The following is a 22,087-nucleotide window of genomic DNA, read 5'->3' as shown; positions in this document are numbered from 1 at the left end:
TGATGTAAGGGACAAATGTGATCCTTGCCCTCAAAGATACAGTGTGGTGAGAAAGAGATAGGAAATAAGTAAATAAAAATGTGATGGTGTTAGGGTGAGGTACAGAGTGATAATGGATTGTAATGAGGAATTTAACCTAGTTTGGAGAATTGAGGACAGCTTCCTTGAGAAAGAAGTGCTTCAGTTCAGACCTAAAAAATGAGAAGGACTTAGCAAGTTAAAATGGGGAAGGAGGAAGAAGAGCAGGCTAGGCAGAGGCTAGCATGTGTAAAAGTCCTGAGTAGGGAAAGAATGTTTTTACAAAGAGGAAACTGGAAAGAAAGCCAGTATCGATGGAGTGATGTAGTTGGAATGGGAAAGCTACGTGTACATCCTTATTTCCCATTTAAAGACTGTGTTTTTTCTTAAGGTCATCATAAATGATACAGATAAGTTTTAAGCAGAAAATAACTAGATTTGTAATAAAATCACTTTTAAGGGTGAGTGATGGTTTGGAGGTGGTAAGTGTGGGTGTAAGAAGACTAGATAATGGTTGGCTGTAGTCTTGGTCAGAGGTTATAGAGATCTTGCTGGTACCAAAGTAGCAGCAAAGGAGTTTGGGTAAAGTAGATTCAAGAGATAGAATTAGCATAGCTTGGTGATAGGATCTAGTAGAAGGAAGAGCCAAGAATGGGTTCCAGGTTTCTGGCTTGAACACTTGGATGGGTGGCAGAACCATTTATTGGGCCTGGAAACCCTAGAGGAGCAGATGGTTTTGGGAGGAGAGGATAAAAAGCTCAATTTTGGACCACTGATCAAAAAAAATTTTTTTTTAATGTTTGCTTATTTTTGAGAGAGACAGATAGTGCATGTGAGAGCATGAACGGGGCAGGGGCAGATAGAGAGGGAGACACAGAATCCGAAGTGGGCTCCAGGCTCTGAGCTGTCAGCACACAGCCTGACGCGGGGCTCAAACTCATGGGCCATGAGATCATAACCTGAGCCAAGGTCAGATGCTTAACCCACTGAGCTACCCAGGTGCCCCAGGACCACTGATTTTTTAATGTGGCTGTGAAACATTAAGGGGTGGGTAATATCGAATAAATGTTTGAGTTACGGGTCTGGAGCACAAAGAAGTTTAGTCTACAGTTAAGCTCATCTGTGTGGTTGCTAATTGAAACCATAAGAAAAGATGAGACTATGTTGGATGAGAATATAGAAAGGAGAAAAGCCTAGGACAGAGGAACTTTGACATTTAATGTTTGGATAATAAAGGCTAAAAATAATTATAGCTAACTTTAGGGTCAGGTATCATTTGAGTGATTTGAATTGGCCAACATCTCTGTGATGTAGGTCCTGTTTATTTTGTAAATGCTAAAAACTGGGGTGAGAGAAGTTTATGGAAAAATTACTGGTAAGTAAAAAGCTGGAGAAATGGGAGAAAAATGGAAGTTTAGTGTTACTAAAAACAAAGAGATGTTTGTAGAGCCAGAAGGTGCCTTTGTGTGGAAGTCTTCTGAGAAACCAGAATGAGAGTTATAAAAGATCTATGGATTTAAAAGGTGGTATTGACATGCTTACTTTAGCCAGGATAGTTCTGGTGGAATGATGGAAACAGAATCCAGGTTGATAAGGTCTGAAGAGGAAATGGAGACTGTGTAGCCATTTTTGAAACTTTGAGACTGAAAGGAGGGGGTTGCCAGAAAGGCGCTTTTTATTTTTCTTATTTAGATTGTGGGAGACTTGAACTTGTATTTATTTATATATTATATTTATTTATATTTATGTTTTTGAGAGAGAGGGCACAAGTGAGCGAGGGACAGAGAGAGAATCCCACAAGGGACAGAGAGATATACAGAGAGAAGTGGGGCTCACCTGGGGCTCGTGTTTTACTAGAAACGGGGCTTGTGTTCACCTGAAGCAGAGATTGAGCTCACCTGATGTGGGACTCGAACTCACAAACTGTGAGAACATGACCTGAGCCAAAGTCATATGCTTAACAACTGAGCCACCCAGGCTCCCAAGACTTGAACTTGTTAAGTACTAGTGTAAGCATCAACAGAGAGTGAGAAATTCAAGATTTTTAAAAGGGAGTCATAGAGTAAGATTTTTTATGAAGACGTAATTGAAAAGGATAGAAGGTAGAAGGATATTTCCTCCAGTAAGCAAAAAAAGGGAGGAAGAAAGGATGTATTCACATTGGATGATGGGAAGTTAAGGTAGTTCCCATTTGATGCTGCTTTTCTTGAATTAAAGTTAATACCATTTGGGAGTAAATATGAGGGAGTATTCCCTTCTGGTTTTATATACCTCTGAGGGCTGTATACTATGATTATGTTATCTGTGCAAGGTTCTATAGTAGGAAAACCTCTTCGTCTTTTTTATTATGAAATAATACAGTTGCAACTAAGTGTCGCTTCTAGGTTATACTGCATAATAAAGCAAGCATCAGAATCCACCATTCAACTCCAGTAGTACATTACCAACACCACCAAAGCTCCTTCCCAGTTCTTTCTCTTTACTGTAACCTGACTCTGAGCTGCCCACTGCCATTTCCTTGCTTTATTTTAATAGCACTTGTTTGTTGCCCTTGAATCTGTTAGAGTTGCTTTTTCGTACCTTATAATAAATGTTACCATACTGTGTTCTTTCTGCAGTTTGTCTTTCACTCATTATGTTTAGGATTTTTGTATTAAGGAAAGTAGTTATATTTTATTTGTTTTTCTCTACTTAGTAGTAGTTGTGAGTAGATGATGTCCTACTTAGAGCAATCTTATATGTGTTATTGAGACACAAGTGTGAAATTTTTCAGGGTGCACCTGAAAAATTACCTATCATGGGCTGTACGGTATGCCCATAGTTAACTTCATAGGTAAAAATGCCAAACTTTTCCAAAATTATTATACTAATTTATGCTAATGCTGGTAGTACGTAGTTATATAGCAGTATATAGGTAGACTCTATACTTTTGTAAAAGCTTATGTTATCAGATTGTTTTAAAACAGCTTTTTTGAAGTATCATATATAGATCATAAAATTAACCCATTTTAAGTATATAAGACAATGATTTATAGTCAATTCGTAGAGTTATGCAGCTTCCATGACAATCTAGTTTTCAAACATTTCTGTAACCCTTTCAAATTCCTTTTTGTCTCCTTATTTGCTTTCTATCTCTATAAGTTTGTCTTTTCTGGATATGTCACATAAGATAGTCTTTCCCATATGGCATCTTCGAGTTATGATTATGTTTTTGAGGTTCATCCTTGGTGTAGTATGTATCATTAATTCATTCCTTTTTATTGCTGATGAGTGTTCCTTTGAATGATTATACCACATTTTGTTTATTTACCAATTGCTGGATATTTGGATTGTTTTTATTTGGGGCCATAATGAATATGCTGCCATACAAATTTGCATGTAAGTCTTTATGTGGATATATGTTTTCATTTCTTTTGGGTAGCTACCTAGAAGTGGGATACTATATTACTTGAAATATGGAGACTTTAAAATACTGTATATCTTTATGTGGTTAGACAAGTTTCCCACCTTGGTCTGTTTCATATTAGCCCTTTGTTTTTCCAAACAGATTAAAGTCCCATTAAAAAAAAATCTATGCCTTTCCTAATTACCAACTTTGTTAATCTGTGAAATCTTAAAAAAAAAAGCCCCTTGAATTTACAATATTTTGGGGGTGTCTGGGTGGCTCAGTCAGTTCAGGTCTTGATCTCAGGGTCATGAGTTCAAGCCCTGTGTTGGGTTCCATGCCCGGCGTGGAGCCTACTTAAAAAAATTTACAATATGGGGGCTCCTGGGTGGCTCAGTCTGTTTAGTGTCTGACTTTGGCTCAGGTCATGATCTTGCTGCTCATGGGTTTCAGTCCCACATCGGGCTCTGTGCTGCCAGCTCAGAGCCTGGAGCCTGCTTCAGATTCTGTGTCTCCCTCTCTGCTCCTTCTCCACTCATGCTCGCTCTTTCTCTCTCTCTCAAAAATAAACAAACATTAAACATTTTACAATATTTTTGTTATAATACTTAATTTTGTCTGTTATAGGTAATTGTTTACAAGTCTTTTCTACCATAGTATAAATTTCTTGAAGTTGTTTATTTGTGATCCTCATTCTGCTACTTGTGTACTATATTTGAGTAGTGAATGAATATTGACAGAGGAATACTATTGGCTCATTGCTCCTGAAAACCACAGGCTCTAGGGGTGCCTGGGTGGCTCAGTCGGTAAAACGTCCGACTTTTGGTCATGATCTTGCAGTCTGTGAGTTCGAGCCCTACATTGGGGCTCTGTGCTGACAGCTCAGAGTCTGGAGCCTGCTTCGGATTCTGTGTCTGCCTCTCCCCCACTCATGTTCTGTGTGTGTGTCTCTCTCTTTCAAAAGTAAAATAAAACATTAAAAAAAATTTTTAAAAACCACAAGTCTGGGGCGCCTGGGTGGCTTAGTCTGTTAAGTGTCCAACTTTGGCTCAGGTCATGATCTCATGGTTCATGTGTTCAAGCCCCACATCGGGCTCTGTGCTGACAGCTCAGAGCCTGGAGCCTGCTTCTGATTCTGTTTCTCTCTCTCTCTCTGACCCTTCCCTGCTCATGCTCTCTCTCCCTCTGTCTCTCACAAATAAACATTAAAAAAAGAAAAAAACACAGGTCTCTCTGATCTTATACTGTACACTTCATAGTTAGGAACTCAAGTCTGTTGTTATGGCTCAGATTTCTAGCATAAAAATTGAATCTTAAAATTTATATAACTTCTATTAAATGCTCTCTCTTCCTACGTTTTTTGAGTATGGCTAGTCCATAAAGTCTTAAGTCTTTTCTACTCTTTTTATAGGAACACTTATTTTGACATATTTATATTTAGAAGTTAACAGAATTGATGTTTTCTTATCCTATTTGGTAGGAAGCGGTGGAGAAATATGAAGAAGTATTACATAACTTAGAATTTGCCAAGGAACTTCAGAAAACCTTCTCTGGACTGAGCCAAGATGTGAGTACATTTTCTTTGCTATTCCTGAAACCACTTTAGCCACGGATCTGGAAGAAAATATTAGCGTTCATTAGTGGTGTTCAGTTATTACCATCCATCTCATTCCTGCCGATATTTTATTGGGGGTGAGGGGGTTGACAATAGCTATTGAGGAACTAGTGTTTTCAGATTTCTGGAGTCTCAAGAGAGCACAAATGGTGTCCGAATATGAGACACTGTGAATAAAGTATTAGTTGTCCAATGTGTATTCGCTGTGGAGTTTTAGAAATCATTGAGAAGGGGAATAAAAATTATTTTGATGGACACAGTTTACAAAAGATTTTTTAGAATATAGGCTTGTAAATTTGTATAACACAGGCTTGGTAAGTTTAGCATTATTTAACGTATAAAGAAGCAGAATTGGTAGACTCTTTTTCTTGAGACCATGGCAGTTATTACCAGGAAGATTTGTGATTCATGGTAAATAGAGTTAAGTCTGGTTTCACAGCTTGTTAGGGTCTCTATGTTGGCAGTCCAAACTTCTGTCTCTGACAGATTTAGTCAGTAATTAATATGAAGCCTAAAGCATTCACTAATGAAATATTCTTCCCTGTTTTAGAATTGTATTAGAAGGCCCTTTAAAGATCATCTTTTAACAATTAAGAAATATTTTTGTAAATTCATTTCTGGGATGGGGAGCATGCTTCATAAAATAGTCGCTTTCACTTTTTGGGTATTTTCTTGTATAGTGAACTAAAATTCTCTTCTCCATTCCTCTGGCATCAAAAAACCTCCAAAAACAAACCCAACACATCATTTCTAGGCTGAGGACATCTATCATCTTTTTATAATATCATTGCTTTCTCTGGATGTTTGACTTACTTAACTCTTAAAAGGTAGTATGTAAATCTGAAATAGCCTAGTATAGAGCCATTATCTTCTGTTTTCTAGAAAATTCTGTTAATGCAACTCTAAGATGACATGAGCTCTTTTTGTCAACCATAGTATATTTTAACTCATGTTTACTCATTTATCACTTAATTTTAGTGCTTTCTGTGAATTTCACAGTTGTTAAATATTTCTAGGCTATTTTAGATACTTTTAAATTGATTTTTTTCCTTATGATTAATCACTCCCCCATTTGTTAAATTTATTTAGTTTTGACCCACTTTATAAAAAGATATTTCATATCTTTCTGGTTGGATGTTTGGAAGTATACTTCTATAATACTTAAAATTTTCTATTAACTTTTTTTACTCAAAATTATTTGATAATTTTAGTTTTTCATTCAGGTGTTTATTTTTTCAAAGTATGTTTTGTTTTATCCTTCTTTTTATATTTAAATCTTTTTTTAAACACCTTCCAAGTGCCAGGTACTTCTGTAAGTCAACTTGATTTTTACAGCAATCCAGGAAATAGATGTATATAGCCCCATTTTACAGATAAGGAATCCAGTGCTCAGAACAAAAGGAACTTCTTCAAAATCATATAGCCAGTAAGTGGTAGAGTGAGGGTAGGACCCTAACTACTCTTTATCTCTGAAAACTGTGTTCTTTATACAAGTACATAGTATCTATTTACATGCTTTTCCATTGCTGTTGTCTAGAGGTAGTTACCAATTCACCAAATTTTGTTGCTATCCATGAGGTTATTTTTTCTAATTTGTACTGTGGATTTACTTTCACTTTAGGTGAGATATTAAGGTACTTTGGAACATGCCTTAATGAATAAAGACCCCAAAGGTGCTTGCCAAATACCTTCCAGCCTAGTAATATTTTGAGTTTCCTTTTATTAAAGCCTTTCTTTTGTCAAACCTCTTTTAATGAGAGTCAGTTTTATAGGGTGTAACATTTTCTTTACTTACAAACTAAAGTTGGAAGCCTTTCTGTTCATCTCAATTACATCTCTCTTTGTCTTCATGACATAAGCTCTTTCCCTTGGTGGGGATTTATCATTCTAAGACAGGGATCAGAAAATAAATTTTATTATTCAGTGTGATTTGTTGATAGTGGTTGATTTCATATCTTCTGCCACCCCCGCTTTTTTTTTTTTTTTTTTTTTTTTGAGAGAGAGAGAAAGTGGGTGCAAGTGAGCGATGTGCAGAGAGAGAAGGAGAGAGAGAGAACTGGGCCTGGAGCTCACCCAACATGAACTGTGAGATTATGACCTGAGGTGAAGTCAGAAGCTTAACTGACAGAGCCACCCAGGTGCCTGTATCTTCTGCTTCTTTACAAACCAGTCCTCAACTGGTAGAAGAGAGGAAAATGTAACCTGACTTCTTAGTTTCTATATAAATAAGGAGAAATAGGGTGTTGTCAGTAGTTTTCTGATGATGATCTAGGAGACTGTACTTACTTGATACGTGATAGTCATCTGTCAGGCTTTATTTTGGGCATTAGTGATATATTGGTAAACAACAGAGGTCTAGTCATCACAAAGCTGAAACCTATGGGCATGCAGGTAAATAAAAAGATAGCCTTTTAATGTAATAGGTACTTTGATAGGGGGAGTTCAGGGTGTCTTAAGCCCATAAGAACACTTAATCCAGCCTTGGGAATGGCTAAAGACAGATCTGCGTTAATCCTGGGATATAAGTTTGTCAGTTGCCTTTCTCTGTACCATCATGAAACTGTCCAAGAGAATCCCACTGTCTTGGAGAGCTAGAATTGCCACCTCTATTCTCCATCGTCCTCAAACAGAAACTGAGGATAATGTAGTTTTGGTAAATGTTATTGGTGTAAGTCCATATTGAGATCTTGGTAAAAGCTTTTCTGAGTCTTTGCTGTCCTGAAAGTATCCTTGCCCTTGTAAGCTCCAGCCAGTCCATTTCTCATTCTTGAAATTTTACCTTCACCTATGATCTCTTGTCCCTGATAGTAGCACAAGCTAAATTTATTAAGTGATCTTCATACCTCCTAGAAAGCCATAATGAATCTTTTCCAGAGATTCCCCCCTTCTTAATCTATTAGGATTTATGAACATGTCTTTTGTAGAGTCCTAAATATGATGGTGTATCAAAGTACTTTAACTTACATATAGGAGAACTCTTTTAGATTTTTGTTTTATTCTCTTAATCTTCATACTTGGAAAATGTCCAGTATGATGGAAACATTACAATCAGAAAAGCAACTATGGGGAGAAAAGACCTTTTAGGTTTCTTATTGGAAATAGATGGTAGTTTTTATTAATTGGTATTTTATAAATGGGAAGCCACTTCCCATGTGTTATGTCAGACTTTAAGGTATTATAGTTCTGAGCTTTAGAGTAGATTCAGTGTGCTCAATCTACATACACATTTATTTGAGGGGAAATTTATGTTTTGCTAACTATATGTTTTGTCAGCTAAATATTGAAAAATAAAACTCCATCCAGACTATTGTGAAAATATCTTAGTTTTACTTAAAAAAACAAAAACAAAAACAAAACTATTTGCTGTGTATGTATTTTAGCATTACATTGGTTAGACATTTTATTTCTGTTTGGTTTTCAATTCCTTATGCTTTAGCCAGTATTCTTTGGTTGAAAATTGACCTTTTCAGTTTAAATTTTTTTTTTTTAATGTTTATTTATTTTGGGGACAGAGAGAGACAGAGCATGAATGGGGGAGGGGCAGAGAGAGAGGGAGACACAGAATCGGAAGCAGGCTCCAGGCTCTGAGCCATCAGCCCAGAGCCTGACGCGGGGCTCGAACTCATGGACCGCAAGATCGTGACCCGAGCTGAAGTCGGATGCTTAACCGACTGAGCCACCCAGGCGCCCCATGACCTTTTTAGTTTAAATACTCTTCCCCTGGAACAAGAATTTAAAAAGCAAAAACAAAAACTTCAAAACTAAACTGGAGCATTTTCTTAAAATCTTTGGCTTCAAAAGGCTTATATACATAAATATGGAAAAGTTAAATTTGGGGATTAATATGTGCATCAGTGATAGGTACTTATTTCTTATCATAGTGATATCAAAGGTACTAGATATAGCCTAGAGTTGGGAGTCAGATATTTTGACTTTCTTAGCTTTGGTTACCTGAGACATACTAGTTTATTACTCAGTCCCTTCCTCAACTGAAAAAGAAAAGAGGATAAATGAACCTGTCAATTTCACAGTGTTATATATGTGTATGTATGTGTGCGTGTATATATATATATATATATACATGTATACATATATATATATACAAGTATACATATATATGTATATATATACGCACACATACATACATATATATACATATATATATAAAATAAGATTCATCATCTAATCTCAGCTCTTTGGCATTATATATATATAATGCGTATATATATACATATATATGTATACATGTATATATATATATGTATACATGCGTATATATATTATATATATAATGCGTATATATACATATATATGTATACGTGTATATATATGTATACATGTATATATACATGTATATGTACATGTATATATGTACATGTATATATGTATACATATATATATACGCACACATACATACATACATATATATACATATATATATAAAATAAGATTCATCATCTAATCTCAGCTCTTTGGCATTAGATTTTTGTGCACTATGAATTGCTAATATGAGATGGTAGAAAGTTGCCAATTTTAATTAGAATTTTTTTTTTAACAGCTACTTAAAGCGCAGAAGAAGGCCCAGAGAAGGGAACACATGCTAAAGCTCGAGGCTGAGAAGAAAAAGCTTCGTACTATACTTCAAGTTCAGTATGTATTACAGAACTTGACACAGGAACACGTACAGAAGGATTTCAAAGGGGGCTTGAATGGTGCAGTGTATTTGCCTTTAAAAGAACTTGACTACCTCATTAAATTTTCAAAACTGACCTGCCCTGAAAGAAATGAAAGTCTGAGGTAAGCTGAAGAAAATATTTTCCTAAAAGAGAACACATAACATTTTAGCCTAGTTTTTTAGTTTTATATATTTTATAGTATTTATACATACACACACATGTACACACACATATATACGTATATAATAATTAAGAAAACATTATTGTGATTCACAATGGGAAACGTTGGCCAGACCAGACTGTGATAGGGTTGATAGGCTGTCTAGAAGGAAAGTCAATTTGAATGATCTCATTAATGTGCTTTTTTTATTGTAACATTGATTTTAAAAATGATGTCTCATCAAGTTTTGCCCCTATACAAGTATTAATTATGTATATGCTTAAAGGTTTTTTTTGTAATTGTCTCAGGCTATTGTATTACCTGAGAGTCTTTGTCTTCTTACTACTGCTGTACTTAAGTGGAGGTTAATAAAATTTAACTTGGCCAGTATCATTAAACTTTCAAAGTGAGATAGGGGCGCCTGGGTGGCTCAGTCGGTTAAGCGTCCGACTTCAGCTCAGGTCACGATCTCGCGGTCCGTGAGTTCGAGCCCCGTGTCAGGCTCTGGGCTGATGGCTCAGAGCCTGGAGCCTGCTTCCGATTCTGTGTCTCCCTCTCTCTCTCTGCCCCTCCCCCGTTCATGCTCTGTCTCTCTCTGTCCCAAAAATAAATAAACGTTAAAAAAAAAAAACACAAAAAACTTTCAAAGTGAGAATTATTTGGTGGTCTTCTTATACTGTGAATAAATACTGAGAAGCAAATCTGATAATTTCAAATACAAACCCAGCAACTTGAGGCTACCTAGTTTTTCCCAGTTATCCATTTGCTGTTTTTGCTTTGATGGGGGAAATCATCTAATGAGCAGATCTCTGTGCTTCTGCTTTGTTAGATATGGGTCCTTCCAATGTTGTGTCTTTGGCCATGCTAAAGCAGGGTCAGATTTCAACCATTACTGGAAATCAGCCCTATATCAGGAAAAAAATCTAATAAAACTCTCAATTATCTCTATAGTCATATGTATTTTTTTTTAATTCCCATTCTGATAGTGTAGCTCATCGTCATCACCTATGTGGTTGTTTCCTTCTCTTCACTTTGATGAATTTAGGGAGTGTAGCTTACTTTACTATGTGTAAGTGAAACATAATTTGAAAAATAAGCTGCTCTCTTTAAAGTCAAATGCAGCTTTTAATATTGCCATTCCACTGTTCTTCCTTCTAGGACATACACTTGATAATTAATGACACTGCATTGACAGCCTCAAACTCTTTTTGGTCTGTTCCTTAGTGGGTCTATTTGGTACAATATTTTAGTTGTTTTTAAGAGAAAATGCTTACGTTTGATATCCATAAATAGGCATTTAGTCATCTTTTACAAAATTTTAACTTTTTGAGAGAGTAAAAAGACAAAATTAACCTTGAATGTCCTGATTGCTGACGAGTTCTACCGTGTAAGTTGTACTGCTCCACGTGTATATGTGTGTACCTCTAAAGCTACTTCGTTCTGCTCTGCTTTTCCTTGTCAGTGTGGAAGACCAGATGGAGCAGTCATCCTTGTACTTTTGGGACCTTTTGGAAGGTAGTGAAAAAGCAGTGGTAGGAACGACATGTGAGTTTTCTCTACTCTGGACTTATGCAGTAAATACTAGACTTTATGTTTAGAAGTTTAGTATGATATTGAGGGCTGAAACTGTGTCAGTTCATTAGAACTTACATGTCTGACAATGCTATATTCATAGGGAAAAAGATCTCTGTTTAGTTTGGTTAAAAGCAGCTACTGTATAATCATACTCACTAAATGGAACCTAGGGAGAATTTTTAAGTGGCAAGTCACCATGATTTGAGAATAAGAGCTAAAGACTAGTGCTGGCTTCAACACTGGCTTGACCATTTTGGGGTTCAGTTCTCTGCATAGCAGTACTGTACTAGTTCTATTTAAGAATCTTAAATACATACATTGTTATGTATTGGACCTGCCTAAGAAAATGGGGATGGCTTGGCTACATAGTCTATTGAAGCATTGTTGTCTGTCAATCTGGAAATGATCTGGAGAGAAAGAGGCTTTTGGCTTCCTAAATAGACTTCAGCCAAATGACCAAGTACAAATGAACATTAAGTACATAGTTTTGTGTACTGGCTTAGGATAATGAGAACACTACAAGCTGGTAAACATTTTTGTTAGTAGTGAATGCTTCCTTTTTTGGAAATATATTTGTAGTATAATGCTTTCAAAATTTCTATGTCCTTTCAAGTTTAAATTATAGAAATTTTTTTCTTGGTTAGAAGGCGAAATGATACAAATAACTTTGGGACATAGTTTGACAGTTTCTTACAAGTGTATGCTTACCAAATGACCAAGCGATTATACTGCCAGTACCCAAGAGAATTATAAACACATGTTCACGTAAGTACTTGACATGAATGTTCATACCAGCTTCATTCATGATAGCCCCAAACTGAACACAACTTAGACGTACATCAACTGATAATTGATACACAAAATATGGTATGTTCATACAATAGAATCTACTCAGGAATAAAGAAAGGATAAACTGTTGATACATGCAACAACATGGATGAATCTCAAAATAATTATGCTGAGTGAAAGAAGCCAGACCAAAAAATGGATACTTATTTATATGGATAAATGGATTCCATTTATATGGAATTTTAGAAAAGACATAACTAGAATGATAGCAGGTCAGTTGTTGCCAGGGAGTGGGAGGAGGGGATTGATATAAAAGGGACACGAGGGAACTTTTGATGAAAATGTTTTATATCATCGTTCTTGTGGAAGTAACATGACTATGTACCTGCTAAAACTGTACACTTAAAATGACTGAACTAAAATGAATGAACTAAAATTGTACCTCAAAGTTTATTAAAAAAATAATAAACAGGGCGGCTGGGTGGCTCAATTGGTTAAGCATCTGACTTCAGCTTGCATCATGATCTCATGGTTTGTAAGTGGAGCCCGCTTCGATTTCTGTGTCTCCCTCTCTCTGCCCTGCCCTGCTCGTGCTCTGTCTCTCTATCAAAAATAAGTGAATATTAAAAAAAAAATATATTAAAAACCTGTCATAGTACTCCTATGAAAGGAATAATAGACCCAAATCAAGTATGGGCACCCAAACGTAATTTGGGAATTATGTTTTTAGGGGATATTAAAAGTGAAATAGACTTTAGATCTGTTTATGGTGCAGCTACTTTAACATCATTTTAAGATTTTTCTTGTTCATCAAATGGTGATATGCTAAGAGTCACAGCATAATTCAAGAGTAAAATCTTTATCATGGGATTTTGGAGTTTAAAAATCCTTTAGAGATCGTCCAAGCTCGGGTTTTCTAATGGTTATGTTTGAGGAACTTTTACTTCTATAAAGCCTTAATTACTTGGAAGGTAGAATAATTGCTGGTTGTGATGTCTTTGGGACAGATAGGAAAAATGGCTTTCTCTCAGTTCAGGGAACAGATGTGTGCTTTTGTAACATAGCCTTTGATTAGGGTCTCTGATTTTAGCCATTTTTCAAATGGTGGAAATGGAGGCCCAGAGAAACTTAAGTGACTTGCTAAACTTTGGGATTCTGATCTTTAAAATTTATATTGATTCAGCATGACAGAAATATGGCTTGCACATTTGCTGTTCATGATACTGACCAGTTCTTTGAATCCCCCCAATGTGGGGTGTTGACATACTGTAACTAGGATAAAATTATATTAGGATTTCTATTCCAAATAATTTTCCATGAACTATTAGGTTATGTGATAACTAAGTCTTAATCACTCTTTCTTAGACAAACACATGAAAGATCTGCTGTCTAAATTGCTGAACTCAGGCTATTTTGAAAGTATCCCAGTCCCAAAAAATGCTAAGGAGAAAGAAGTATCATTGGAGGAAGAAATGCTAATAAAATCAGAGAAGAAAAAACAATTATTGAAAACTGAATCTGTCAAAGAGTCAGGTTTGTTGTGATCTCGGAAATTCTTTATAGTAGTTGCATTTTTAATATTTACACAGAATGAGTGAAATCATTGTAAAAGGATTGCCTTATTTTAATTTGTTAATTTCTACATGCATGGAAATCTTTACTTGCTGCAGGATAAACTTAGGTTTAGAATAGGTCTCTAGGTTTTATTACTGTGATTTACAGAATGAATGCTAACAGAAACATAGTTTATCCTTTGTTACAAGAGAATACCCTGCTCAAATGAGGCCCTTATGGAATTTGAATGAACCTCTTTGTTAAATTGTTAGTAGGATAATTCCATTTAAAATTGTCACTTAAAATGTTTATAGTAGAATCCAATATGGTAGTAGAATGAGAATGTAAATAATCTAAGGTTAACGTATTTGGAAAATGTTTGCCAAAATCAGTAAATGTACTTTTCAAAATTCCACCTTTCTTAAGGGAAGAAATATTTTGAGTGAATGGCAGTTTTGCTCCTGTCTGTTAAGCTCAATTTATTAAAAAAAAAGTCATTTCTATGGGGGTAGAGAAGGCAGAGTTCCAGTGGCCACTACTAGCATGATTCAAGTCATTTCTTATGTCTACTTTCTATTAGTTCTTAACACTTCATCTAATGCTTTAGGGTTTCCATTCCCTTACTACCTTCCAACCTTAAACTGGCTCATAGGAGACCTTTAAGGTCTGTTTCAATGACTAATTTTTACCCCATGGGACTAGAGGTATAATTTCAACTTGAAAGAAGCTGTATTTGTGTGTAAGAGGAGATAGTCTTATTTTCAGTCAGTTTTTAACTGCAACTTGACTTTAGAAAAGTGTTATATAAGGAGAACTACTAGCTTTAGCTAGTCTCAGACCACATGCTTTTGACCAACAAGCAATAGTGAGAATTACTCCTGCCATTAATATATTTCATTGTACTGTCCCTTATTTTAAAAAATATGTTACTAGAATGAATTACAGTTGTAATAAGTCTAAAAATGTAGTTTAGTATTTGCTTAATACTCCTCTTATCTTTTCAGAGTCTCTTATGGAACTTGCACAGCCAGAGATACAACCACAAGAGGTAAGTTTCTGAAAGGTAATTTGCTGATTTTGGTTTTTGAGACTTTTGTATTGTGTTGCATTTAGGAGCTGAGGCTCTGGAACTAGGTTTCTTAAACTTGAATCCTAGTTTTGTAGCTTATGAGCTTAGTGACTTTGGCTAAGATGTCTAGCCCAGCTGTGTCTGCTCTCCTCATGTATATAGAATAGGGATAATAGTAATGCCTGCCTTATGAGGCATCTTGTGAGGATGAAAGGAGTCAAATTCTAAATTACTTAGAATTTGAATTTGACCTGGTGCACAGTAAACTGCTCAAGCGTTAGCTACTGTTCTTGGCCCTTTAAAGATGGGTAGGATTTTGCTCTCGTTAGAATTTACTCACATTGGTAGTAAAGTATTTGTTCTCTTTTTGAAGTGACATTGAAATTCATGGAAGCTGAAAAAAACCAAAGAGTCAAAGTCACAGTATGACTGATAGAGAAATAAAGAAAAGGCTGCTAATTCAGGAAACATAAGGCTTAAGGTTAAATAGTGTAAATGTGTGTAGTTGAACTATATCCTCTGCCTTAACATTTTAGGGAGTCGGGTAGTAGAGTGGTCTAAGGTTGGCAGAGGCAGAATAACCTTGGTCAAAGAGCCTGAATCAAGCAAACGTGGCACGGTGATGTGCAGTTCTTAGGTAGGTCAAGTATACATTGCTACTGTTGAAGTATCAAAGGTTGTATTTCTGTTAACTGAGGGAAAAGGAATGGACAAAAACATAGGATGGTCTTTTCAAGTAGGATAAGGACAGAAATTTCCTGTTAGTTTAGTATAGTGACTCAGACCAATGGACATAGGAATACTAATAGAGTTCAGTGTTCCCCTCAAGGTCTCTCAAGGTCTTTTATAAATCTTGTGACTCAAGCACGTATTTTCCTCTGGTCTAGTTTCTTAACAGACGTTACATGACAGAAGTAGATTATTCAAGCAAACAAGATGAAGAGCAATCTTGGGAAGCAGATTATGCTAGAAAACCAAATCTCCCCAAATGTTGGGATATGCTTACTGAACCCGATGGTCAGGAGAAGAAACAGGAATCCTTCAAGTCTTGGGAGCCTTCTGTTAAGCACCAGGAGGTATCAAAGCCTGCAGTTTCCTTAGAACAGAGGAAACAAGATCCAAAACTCAGGTCTACTCTGCAGGAAGAGCAGAAGAAGCAGGATGTCTCTAAACCTAAGCCAGCTCCTAGCCAGTGGAAGCAAGAAACTCCTAAGTCCAAAACAGGATATACTCAAGAAGAACAGAAGAAGCAGGAGACGCCAAAACCTTGGCCAGTTCAGCTGCAGAAAGAACAGGATCCAAAGAAGCAATCTCCAAAGTCTTGGACACCTTCTGTGCAGAATGAACAGGACATCACCAAGTCATGGACCACTCCTATGTGTGAAGACCAGGATTCAAGACAGCCAGAGACTCCAAAATCCTGGGAAAATAATGTTGAGAGTCAAAAACGCCCTTTAACACCACAATCACAGATTTCTCCAAAGTCCTGGGGGGTAGCTCCAGCAAGCCTCATACCAAATGACCAGCTCCTGCCCAGGAAGTTTAATACTGAACCCAAAGATGTGAGTTTGTTTTTATCAGTCTGCTCTGGTCAATGTAGGCATAAATAAGGACTGGTGGTAGTCATAACTTTTTAGTCCTCTTTAAAAAGAATCTCCGAAATCTGTGTTAAATTCATGTATAAAGTATTTCACTTAACTTCTTAATACGTAATTGGTTTTCCCCTTGAAACTGGAAGTAGACCTAGTCTGTGTTTTAAGCCTAAGCTGAGGTGAAATTTCCACAGTTAGAAACTATTGTTTGAATGCCAAAATTTTAATGACATGATATGATATGAAAATAGTGAATAGCTCAGACAAGACCTTAGTGTGAACACATGAGAAATGTAAATGCATGTCACAAGACGAGGGGCTTGTTTTACTGTGTTTCATTCATCATCTTCCGCCTGGCACATGGATGACCTTTTCTGACAGAAGTTCCATTTTTCTGTATTCTCTTGAGTTTCTTTCACTCTTTGTAATCACTCAGGTTAGCCTGCACTCTTTGAAGAAGGTACATGGTGGTTGCAGATATTCCAGTAGGTCGGGTAGGATCTGAATTAGTTCTCCATTTCTGTTTCAAAATGAGAATTTTTCTGGAAGTGGAAACTATAGGCTTTAAATATTCTGTAACTAAGTTTGGAATATGAGATTTAGTTCAAATAGAAGACCTCGTTCTGTTAATGATAACCTATTTCAGGAAGATAAGAAGGCTTATAATGAATAAGCCTTGGATACACTGCTATTAAGGTTATTAAATTACAAGTTGTTTACTTCTCTTTAAATATGAACTTGTTACTACCTTGTTTGCTAAGAAATGTGAACTTATCTTCCCAGTGTTTTCCATCTATGTCTAGTAGTGTTCCCTGCACTTCATGCCATTTCAGCCAGAGGCTCTCTGATAAATCTTTGGTCCCCTAACAGTGTGAAAAACTTTTGCTTGGAGAAATCAAAGCATTGCTTTTTATAAATAAACTGCCAAAGGGGCGCCTGGGTTGCTCAGTCGGTTAAGCATCCGACTCCGGTTCAGGTCATGATCTCACGGTTTGTGAGTTCGAGCCCTGCATCGGGCTCTGTGCTGACAGCTCAAAGCCTGGAGCCTGCTTCAGATTCTGTGTCTCCCCGTCTCTCGGCCCCTCTCATGCTCACGTGCTGTCTCTCTCTGTCTCTCAATAATAAATAAACATTAAAAAAAATAAAAAAAAACCTGCCACTGTTTCAGTTTTGCCTTACGGGAAGAGAACTTCAGAGTTACTTGTCTCCCTTTGCTCACCTTTTTTCCTCTTTTCTTCAAGTGCTAATGTCAATTTTAGCTTCTTCCTGACCCTATAGAAGATTGATAGCCTTATTTCATTAACCAGGTATCACACAACAGTAATTGTAATATGACAACTATTTTGAGAAACTTACTTAAAAAACCCAATTTAATATTTCAGTAAAGCTGTTTTAAGAAACCCAATTTAAAATTCCATTAAGTGTAGTAGTACTGAGCCTTTACCTTACCAGAATATTATACTATATGTTGGATAGTATGTAGAATTAGTTGGAAAGGCTGAAACTCATTTAATTTGTCTTTATGGTACAGACTGCATTATATTGAATTTGCAGGGCCTTTCAGTGACTGAGAGGACGCTTCTCTATATAGTACACTGTCTGTCTTGCAGTATCAGCTTTCTAGAACATGACTAAGTACAGTCAAGGACAAAATAGAGTTCAAAGCTAAAAGACTAGATAACGTGAAATTAATCACTAAAGTTCATGCTTTTCTCCTAAAAGAGTCTTTCGTATATTTACTTAGGATTTATTAACTCTTATTTTGTATGGCACTTTTGACAAGCTTAGCTGTGTGACTTCCCAGTGAATTAGAAGGTGGAGAAGAGGAGCTGGTGGAGACATACTGGCAGCTATAAGATGTTAACCCTATCAGCATTAGGTCTAATTCAGGGTATGCAGCTTTCATAAGCAACGTAGCGTGAGGACTAACCACTTTATAAACATCATTAGTCTCCCGAAGTACTTAACCTGATAACAAAATATAGTAGTGTATTTCTTCAACCTTGGATGTGTTTGTATACATATTTACTTCTTAATGTTTCTGAAAGCAGACATTTAAAAGTGGAATGTGGTGATAGTAACTTTTTCTCTGGGGAAAAAAAATCATTTGCGTGTCTTACAGTTAGTGGTATCTTATAAAGAATATCATGAGCTGATTGTCCATAATGAAAAAACTTTCTGTCAAGGAAGTTTTGTTACTCTGGGTCTTCCCTTTGAAAAGAGGTTGTTTTAGAAAGATATCCATTAGAGGTATTGTGAAAGGGAAAAAGTGTTTATAAAGTTTGCTTAAATTATTTAGAAAATGTATTGTTGTGGAAATTCTTTACCTGACATAAATCTGATAAATGGGCTTTGCTATGTGTTCTGCTTTCATTAAGATGTAGTGATAAGGTGAGTTTCCTGAATTAGGCTGTTGAATGTGAATTTCGCTCTTATACATTGTGGGTTTATTTTGTAGGTGCCTAAGCCTATGCATCAGCCTGTAGGTTCTTCCTCGACTCTTCCAAAGGATCCAGTATTGAGGAAAGAAAAACTGCAGGATCTGATGACCCAGATTCAAGGAACTTGTAACTTTATGCAAGTATGAGCCATTCTTAAATGAATCTTAAATGATATTCCTGGGGCTACTCGCTTCTAATCAGAAGTATTACAGTGAAGTGTTTTTGTTTTTTTTTTAATGTTTATTTATTTTTAGAGAGAGAGAGGCAGAGACACAGGGTGTGAGCGGAGAAAGGGCAGAGAGAGTGGGAGACATAGAATCTGAAGCAGGCTCCAGGCTCTGAGCTGTCAGCACAAAGCCTGATGCAGGACTTGAACTCACAAACCGTGAGATCTGACCCGAACCAAAGTCAGATGCTTAACTGACTAAGCCACCCAGGCGCTCCTGTAATGAAGTTGCTAAGAGGTTAGGTTCTGGTGTTCAGAATGCATGGGAATTCTGGCCACTTCCTAGGTCTCACAGTTCAGGCAAGTTACTTTACTCTTTGCCTTGGTTCTTTTTTTGAAAAATGAGGATAATAATTCTTATTCCTAAGTTTGTTGTGAGTAATGAATTAAACATGTAAAAAGTATAAGTGTTCAAATATATTTTCTGCTGTAGATCATTGGTAGTTTCCACTCAGACTGTGAGAACCTACTCTGTGCTTGGCATTCTGGTAGGTGCTATTGTATGTAGAAAATCATAAGACATTTATTGCCTTCAAGGAGTTTATATTCCAGTTGTATAAGATTTTAACTTGTGGCAATAGTTAAGTGCTAAATTGTGTCATACAGAGTCTTACAGAATTTCAGAATAGTACAATATTATTGAAGGAGGAAGTAGACAAATAAGATCTTTTTGTGTAGTAAAAAGATCTTGAGCTTTGGAATTAGACTTGTGTTTAAATCCCGGTTCTGCTATTTACTGGCTATAAAATCCATGGCAAGTTATTTAGCCTGTAATCCTCTACTTATAAAATGAGGGAATTCCTTACCCATTTAGGTTATTTGAAGATGAAAAGTGATTACTACAAGGGTAGCTTAATTATTCAAAATGTTGGAAACATTTGAAAACTAAGATAGGCAGATGGGGGAGAGAATCGTTACTCATTATGAAAGATCAGAGAGCATGAATGAGCTAGATTAGTGGTTGAGATGAGACTGTTGAACCCTCAGTTGTTGGACATAATAAAAGCAAGGTTACAGAATTAATGCTTGTGTTTAAGAGCTTAAGTCAGGAGTTTTTTTTTTTTTTCATAGTTAAACCTTGGAATTACTTGACATAATTTTAAGGTTTGACAGTTACTTTAGATTTTAACTCTTAACTCTTTCTCTTATGAAGACTAAGTTGTTGGAGTATCTGGGTGGCTCAGTTGGTTAAGCGTCCATTTCTCTATTTTGGCTTAGGTCATGATCTCACAGTTTATGGGATTGAGCCCTGCATTAGGCTCCGCTGATAGCATGGAGCCTGCTTGGGATTCTGTCTCTATTCCTCTCTCTCTGCCTCTGCCCTGCTCATGAGTGCTCTCTCTCATAATAAACACTTTTTTTTTTAAATAAAGAGTAAGTTATCAACATTTTGAGATAGTTATTAGCTAGATTCTTATAGCTAATAGCTATGGACAGTGTTGTGAATAATGCAATGGTAATAGCTTTTAAACAGTTTATTTTTTTTTAAGTTTATTTTTGAGAGAGAGCACAGGAAGGGCAGAGAGAGAGAAATCCAAGCAAGCTCCACACCATCAGCACAGAGCCCAACATGGGGCTTGATGTCATCAACTGTGAGAGCATGATCCGAACCAATATCAAGAGTCAGACACCCAACTGACTGAGCCACCCAGGTGCCCCAATGGTAATAGCTTTTAAATGAATAATTGTTTCTAGTCATGATTTAAAAAATCTTGTCTTTAGGAATCTATTCTGGATTTTGACAAACCTTCAAGTGCAATTCCATCGTCACAGCCGCCTTCAACTACTCCAGGTAGCCCAGTAGGTATGTAATCATAACTGAGAGTAAACATGCATAGGTCTAACATTTGTTACCTCTTACAAATAATTTTACTCTAGATATCTTAAGGGTTAAATTGTGTCTCTGTGTTAATTCTAAACGTATCTATGTGTCATCAGTTATATATGGGTAAATTACCATTAAGACATTAGTGTGCTCACCTGACCTGTTTGCCTTTTATAGAAGGTCTCCAGATGGTTAAATGGAGAAACACAAGCTGGTTTTGCAAATTTTGAAGTGATTGGGGTCCTTTTGACTCTATAAATCTAGTATTGAAACTTTTTGATCCCAATTATGAGTGAAATTACATCAGTGATATTTAAGTCCATCGATTAACACAGTACCTAATGACGGAACCTAGAATTGAATCTGTTCTGATGTTAGGATTTTTGCTCTACACTCATTTATTTCAGGGGAGGAATGAGGTATTTGAAGCCACAGTCCAGTTGTAGTGAGCAGACACCAACTAGAAGATGGGTGTAGTAATTCCTGGATGAAGTAAGGAGAATAAAGAGTAATTAACAAAAGTGATAGACATTAACAAGAAAAAACCAAACCGAAACTATATAATTGAAAAGCATATTAATATACATGACCAAAGGGGGAAAAAAACCCTGAAAAGACATATGACCCAGCTAAGAGTTATTTTGAAACTTGGAATTTGAGTGTATCACTTGATTACTATTCATGATAGCTTTGATTTTATCTTCCAGTTTACTATTACTAGTCATTTTTTAAAGTAATAGATTTTTGGAAGCTTTGAAATGCTGCTTTTGCCCTTTTAACCTTAAAACATCATTAGTGTCACAGATGGGACTAGTGTCTCCCAAATCCTCTCTGACTCTTTAGAGCTCTCACAGAAAATTCATGATGGCCTTGAGACCTAGTTTTTCTAGCTATGGCTTATTTTGTAAAGTATAAACTTTTAGTTTCCACCCAGTTGATAAGCATAAACTTTTCTCCTCCCTCAATAGTTTACTGTTGATTTCACTCTCTGCAGCATCTACAGAACAAAATCTTTCCAGTCAAAGTGATTTTCTTCAAGAGCCATTACAGGTAACTTCTCCAAAGTAATCTTTCTTTGCTATTTTTAATTTCTTTGTTATTCAGGGAAGAAACTCTTGCTTTGGTAAGATAGATCAGACTTGCTGATTCTAATATGCCTAAC

At 36.3% G+C, this 22,087-nt stretch overlaps 1 protein-coding gene across 9 annotated transcripts in view; it reads left to right on the top strand.

Annotated features, from left to right (window-relative positions):
• Positions 1 to 22,087, top strand: part of CAPRIN2 (caprin family member 2) — a 45,268-nt gene that overhangs the window by 7,911 nt on the left and 15,270 nt on the right. For 8 of the 9 annotated variants that reach the window (XM_023256900.2, XM_045061615.1, XM_023256899.2 and 5 more), the window contains exons 4-12: positions 4,884 to 4,970; positions 9,577 to 9,815; positions 11,317 to 11,399; positions 13,584 to 13,751; positions 14,777 to 14,820; positions 15,729 to 16,403; positions 18,892 to 19,014; positions 20,823 to 20,904; positions 21,920 to 21,975. In XM_023256900.2, the coding sequence (XP_023112668.2) occupies positions 4,884 to 4,970; positions 9,577 to 9,815; positions 11,317 to 11,399; positions 13,584 to 13,751; positions 14,777 to 14,820; positions 15,729 to 16,403; positions 18,892 to 19,014; positions 20,823 to 20,904; positions 21,920 to 21,975 (1,557 nt within the window). The remainder of the gene's footprint in view (positions 1 to 4,883; positions 4,971 to 9,576; positions 9,816 to 11,316; positions 11,400 to 13,583; positions 13,752 to 14,776; positions 14,821 to 15,728; positions 16,404 to 18,891; positions 19,015 to 20,822; positions 20,905 to 21,919; positions 21,976 to 22,087) is intronic. The other variant, XM_023256901.2, reaches the window with a different exon arrangement.

Source organism: Felis catus, chromosome B4, assembly GCF_018350175.1.
Source record: "Felis catus isolate Fca126 chromosome B4, F.catus_Fca126_mat1.0, whole genome shotgun sequence".
Classification (NCBI taxonomy): domain Eukaryota; kingdom Metazoa; phylum Chordata; class Mammalia; order Carnivora; family Felidae; genus Felis; species Felis catus.
This window is presented reverse-complemented; position numbering and strand designations above follow the sequence as displayed.